The sequence below is a fragment of the Alligator sinensis genome, unplaced genomic scaffold, assembly GCF_000455745.1.
Source record: "Alligator sinensis unplaced genomic scaffold, ASM45574v1 scaffold338_1, whole genome shotgun sequence".
Taxonomy (NCBI): Eukaryota; Metazoa; Chordata; order Crocodylia; family Alligatoridae; genus Alligator; species Alligator sinensis.
Window position 1 is genome coordinate 634,003 of NW_005842719.1, and position 6,000 is coordinate 640,002.

General features: G+C 48.9%; 1 protein-coding gene across 1 annotated transcript in view; it reads right to left on the reverse strand.

The window, feature by feature from the left end:
• CHD6 (chromodomain helicase DNA binding protein 6) overlaps positions 1 to 6,000 on the reverse strand; it is a 251,204-nt gene that overhangs the window by 146,821 nt on the left and 98,383 nt on the right. The window contains 3 exon segments of the mRNA XM_025216269.1: positions 3,333 to 3,450; positions 4,150 to 4,208; positions 5,019 to 5,084. Of these exon segments, the coding sequence (XP_025072054.1) occupies positions 3,333 to 3,450; positions 4,150 to 4,208; positions 5,019 to 5,084 (243 nt within the window).

The window sequence follows — 6,000 nt, forward strand, 5'->3', positions numbered from 1 at the left end:
CCAACCTTCCAGAAAAGCCGTATCACCCATAAGGCCACAGCCATCACACTCTGGCAAATCTCTTCCAAAACTCGTGGCACTCCAGGGAGTTCCCTGAGGTCTGGAAGAAGGCCAATATTGCACCCATCTTCAAGAAGGGGAGGAGGAAGGACCCAGGTAACTATAGGCCAATTAGCCTAACTTCTATCCCAGGGAAAATCCTGGAAAAAATCATTAAGAAGTCTATGTGCGTGCAATAGGTTTGCAGAAGGTAGGATTCTGAATGACAGCCAGCATGGCTTCATTGCAGGCAGGTTCAACCTCATCTCCTTTCATGATCAGATGACTCACCACCTGGATAAGAGAGAGGAGGTTGACATTATATACCTCGACTTTCAAAAAGCTTTCAATTTGGTATCCCACGATGTTCTTGCAAGAAAATTGGAAGACTATGGGCTTAACTGTGAGACAGTCAGGTGGGTAGGAAGCTGGCTGCAGGGTAGGACCCAGAGAGTTCTAATGAACGGATCTTTGTCATCTTGGTGGGAAGTGGTCATTGGTGTCCCGCAGGGGTTGATGCTTGGTCCAGAGCTACTCAACATCTTCATCAATGATCTGGATGTGAGGGTGAAGAGCTCACTGGCCAAGTTTGCAGATGACAGCAAGTTATGGGGAAGCGTGGTCACGCTTGAAGATAGGCTGCAGATACAGGCAGACCTAGACAGGCTTGCAAGTTGGGCGGACCAGAACCACATGAAGTTCAATGTCAATAAATGCAGATTGCTCCACCTGGGGACGTACAATCCCCTGCACACCTATAGGCTTGGCAATGTCAACCTGACCAGCACTATGAATGAAAGGGACCCGGGGGTAATAACAGACCACAGTATGAACATGAGCTAGCAGTGCAACGTTGTAGCCAGCAGGGCTAACAATACCCTAGCATGCAATCGATGCATCTCCAGCAAAACCAAAGAAGCGATTCTCCCACTCTGCTTGGCATTGGTGAAACCGCAGCTGGAGTACTGCATCCAGTTCTGGGTGCTGCACTTTAACAAGGACATGGTAAAGCTTGACAGACTCTAGAGAAGGGCCACCTGTATGATCAGAGACTTGCACAGCAAGCCATGTGAGGAAAGGCTGAGGGATGTGGGACCCTTCAGCCTGAAAAAAATGGCTGAGAGGGGACTTGGAAGCAGCTTACCACTGCATCAGAGGCATACATCAAGGGCTCGGTGAACAACTGTTCACCTGGGCACCCTTGGGGAAAACTAGGAGTTTCAGGCTCAACAAGTTCAACATTAAGAAAACCTACTTCACAACTAGGGTGTCCAGACTGTAGAATAAGCTCCTTCCAGAGGTAAAACAATTGCCTACCCTGGAAATCTTCAAGAGGAGACTGGACAGTCACCTTGCTGGGGTCACCTGACCCCAGCTGTCTTTCCTGCTTGGTGCAGGAGGCTGGACCCGATGATCTTCTGGGGTCCCTATGAGCCTTACAATCTATGAATCTATGAAAGGAAGGGGCAGAACACTTTTTTTCTGTTGCTGCAGAGATCAAGACACGTAGCAACAGCTGGAATTGCAGCAGTATAGATTAAGATTGGATACCAAGAAAAACTTCTTCACTTAGAACAGCGAGACAGTGGAACAGACTGCCTAGGGAAGCCGTGGAATCTCTTTCATTTAAGGTTTTAAAAAAAAAAAAACCCTGAATAAGCATTGGTCAGGCATATACTAGGATTAGCAATGCCTCAAATGTGCTATGAAGAGTAACAGCTGGAAGCTCACTAGACTCCCTCTCCCCACCCCATATGCACTGCTTGGAGATCATAGTAGCTCTGCAGCCCAGAACATGTGGAATTTGATATGGCCATGCTTATAGATTCATAGACTGTAAGGCTGGAAGGGACCTCAGAAGGTCATTGGGTCCAGCCCCTGCACCAAGCAGGAAAGACACCTGGGGTCAGGTGAGCAGCTGGAGAATGAAGCAGAGCGCCGCACATGGTTTGGTATGAAAGAACATTAAGGAGCTGGAAATCAGTTCATGGACGGGATAGGATGACAGAAAGGGGGATTCCGACTTTCTAGTTAGGAGGTATAGAATTGTGTTTGAAGTCTCCACATTCCAGAGCACAGTGGAGGGTGTTCTGGTTTTCCCACATGTTTGCACTTTGCTGGCTGTCATGTGGGCTGGGAAAGAATCTTCTCCCTGTCCTGGTGCTACAGGTATCAAGATATTTTTTTCACCTTCCTTAGAAGCACTGGGTGTTGGCTGATGGGCACATCACTGACTGTGATGTGCCCATGCTCCTACTGGGACTAAAACACTCAGAGGTTCTTTGTTAGAGGGTCTTGCTTCTCTGCTCAGGGTCAGATCAATCACCATACTTAGGGTCAGGAAGGAATTTTACCCCATGGTCAGCTCAGCATGGACTGTGGGTGTTTTCGCCTTCCTCTGCAGCGGGGGGCATAGTTGTCTTCCTGGAAATTCTCAAGTGTTTTAGCAGAGCCCTTGTCCCTCTGCTTTACCTGTGGCAGGTTAGGATGCTCTTGGCGTTTTGGGGCACTGTGCCTGGTAGTTGTGCAAGGGAGTTGTTGTGCAGTTTTAAGAACAGTTTAGACCACAGGTGTCAAAGATATGGCCTGCAAGAGCTCCTTGAGGGGATAGGAAATTGGGGCAGGGCTGACCACTGAATTACAGGAGTCTGAAGCTGCAGTGGGGATGTGTTTTGGTGACAGCAGGGTGACTGATAGCTGAATTAATATCTACGGCTCCCTGGGCCTACAAAGTGGCTCAGGTTAACACTGCCACTACTCAGTCTGCCACCAGATTTGGCCTCCCCATGGTCTGGACCAGGCCGGAAAGGAGCCTCATGGTCCAGATCCAGCCAGGGAGGGGGAAGCGAGTTTTACCACTGGGTTAGATGCTTTTATAGGATGGTTTAGATGGGGACAATCATGCCTTGAGCAGGAGGTCTGACTAGATTAGGGATGGCCAACCTGCGGCATATGTGCCATAAGTGGCATGGGCAGCTTCTGTGGGGCATATGGCAGACCAGAAAAGGAGCAAGTAGCACAATGGCAAATAGGGCAAGAAGCAGAAAGGAGAGCAGCAAATTGGACTGGGGAAGGGGATTGGACTGGCACTCAAGGAGGTTGTGGGGCTAATCAATGGCCCACCACAATCAAAAAGGTTGACCCCCACTGGACTAATCGACCTTCTGAGGCTCCTTCCATCGCTACTTTTCTATGATTCTACAAATCCTAAGCAGTTCCTCACTAGTACATCAGGCCCAGCTTTCCAGAGAGAACAAAATGAGAAATACCAGCCCACCAGGCTCTAGTCTCACCTCCGTGAAAATATGCTTCATCTGTGCTTGCTTGTTCCGAAAGCGCTTTATCTTCTGAGAGATCCTGGGGTCCTTCTCCAGCTCTTCCAAAGTTGCCCACTTACAGTGTAGGTAGGAGCTGCAGGACAAGCAGCAAAACATGAAAAGTCTCATGGGTAGGGGTCCCAATCATTATGTAGCCTCTTAGGGACCCTGAAAATTCCAAGCTTGTGGCTTACAACATAGGTCATAACAGAGAACTACAAAAAAACTGCCCTGCTACAGCTGAGACCCAGATCTCATGTCAGGAGTCAGGCCTGAAGCTGTAATGACCTCCCTGATTCCAAACACTTGCTTGGAAAAAAGGAGTCCCCAAGTAAGGAGAAACCCAGAAGGAGGGGTTCTAATCACTCTGTCAAAGAAGCAAAGCTTGCACTGGCTGGGTTTACAGTGAGCTGACAGCCTTCCTGGCCCCATGGATGGTTGTAAGAGCAGGACAGGATGGAGCACACACATCTTCTCTCCATCAGCATACACCATTGGTTCCTAACCAGGGTGCCATGGGGTGCCACGCAATGTTAGCGTTGTTATGTTTACGAACATGATTCACAAGATAAACCCAGAGGTTCCAAATAGAAATCCACAGTTGTGATCTTTCTGAGTTCTCTGCAATAGAAAACTGCTCTATTACTTTTCTGTAGGCAAAAAAGTGAAAATTAAGAGTTGGCATTTTCTAAGGGGTGCCTCAAGTCTATCCAAGGGTGCCTCAAGTCTAAAAAGGTTGAGAAACACTGGCATACACATTAGCACAGGTAAACAGGAATAGAAATGCACTTACAAATTCCTGTACTTGACATAGAACTCCTCCATCTCATATGCCAAATCTCCCACATGAGCCTGAAATCAAATAGTGAGCTTGTTAGCACCAGTGAAAGCAAGTGGCAAGGCTGGTTTTCTCTCAGGGGGTCTGGGCTCTAATTTGCAACCTCTGACCTGGCTGCAGGGTACAACCCTGTCTAGGGCAAGGTGGAAGGAGGAGGACAGTCAAGGGCCTGAAAAAGCACTGCTCTCTTTCTCCAAATATTCAGTATCTCTCAAAAGCCAGGAAAGTCCCCAGGCTGCCAGGAAAGGACTTTCCCATGCATGGCCCAAAGACAAGAAATAGCCCCATGCAAAAAGCACATCAGTACCAGATAAACACCCATACAGCTCAGGTTCAGATAGGTTTCATTTAAAGCCCTCTATGTCCAATGATGATCTACCCTACAGCTGCCTCAGGGATCCCACCTGACCCTCACCCAGCTCCCCAGAGAGGGTTGGAGGTCTGTTATGTCCCTGCTCTTCCTGGAACTGAATACTGCTCCTAAATAAGGTTTCTTCCTACTTTTCTTAGCTAGGCACATCAGTTTTCAGCCCTCCAGATATACTGCATGGCACCATGGCCCATCATTAGCCTAACAGAGCTATTCTCTCATCATTCCTAAAGACAGCCTAAAGAGAGAGGCAGTTGTTTTGGCATTCTGTGATATGAGGATGGGATGATCCAGAGGAGAGAAGCTAACTTCTTTGGCTAAACATTGTTGGAGTTTCAGCCCCACAAAAGCACCAGAAGTCCCTCTGAGTGACAGTAGGCAGCATTAGGAGCACATTCTTATGAAGGAGACCTCTTTCTCCCTCCAGAGCCAAGAAGGGAAAGAAGCCACTCACCTCTTTCTGTGCCATCCTGGAGGCAAGGATCTTCTCAATTATGTTGGCATCATCCTCAGGAGGCTCCTGGTAGTACCAAAGGGAGGGCAGAGGTTGGTGTGTTGCCCTGACATTCTGACATGGTATCCCAAACCCTCTCATTCCACAGCATAGAGCCTGCTACTCATTCCCTTTCTTTCCCAACTTGCTCGTCAGCTCAGGATGAACATGTTAGTCTTGCAGAAGGCAGGGGCAGCCAAAGAGTGGAAAGAGATCCTCTATATGGTCCAGTATGTAGCACTGTACTGGCCACACTTACGTTCTTCCAAGCTTCCCAGGCCCATGAGATGAGAGCGACTGTCACGAACTGCTGTGCTGCACAGAAGACCTTTCATCTAGGCAGGGATGGGTTCAAAGGCCCTGAATGGGACAGCAGTTTCCCCAGCAATAGCTACAAATATACAAGGATCTTGGGAAACCCCAAAGCATGCAAGAGAACATATGAGTCCTGAACAAGCAGCAATGACTTCAGCTGCCATCTCCTTCCAGGGACATCTGTCCCCTCTGATTCCTAAGCTGTGACCCAGCCCAAATACTGCAGGGACTGAACATAGATAGCACAGTCATATCCAGGGATCTGGGTTTTCCCGTTTCCCATGGAAAAATGGAGAAAACTGTGGATTTTCCCCGTTACCAGAGGAAAATGCAGATTTCTCATTTTAACAGAGAAACCCGTGAATTTTGCAGTTTTGCAAAGAGCTCTCTGCAGGCTGGCAGAGTTCCAGCCTGCAAAAGGGCTGGGAGGGAGCAGGAGGGCAGTCAAGCAGGGGGCACCACATATGCACATGGCCGCCAGCCAGCCTGGAGAGCAGCTCCCTAAGTAAGTGCTGAGGACAGGACTGAGGTCCCCATAAGGAGAGAGGGAGTTGGGGCTACTGCCCAGCCCGGTGGTGTACAGGGCTTGGGACGTAGCCACAGATGGCTCATCCGGGGGGCAGGAGGG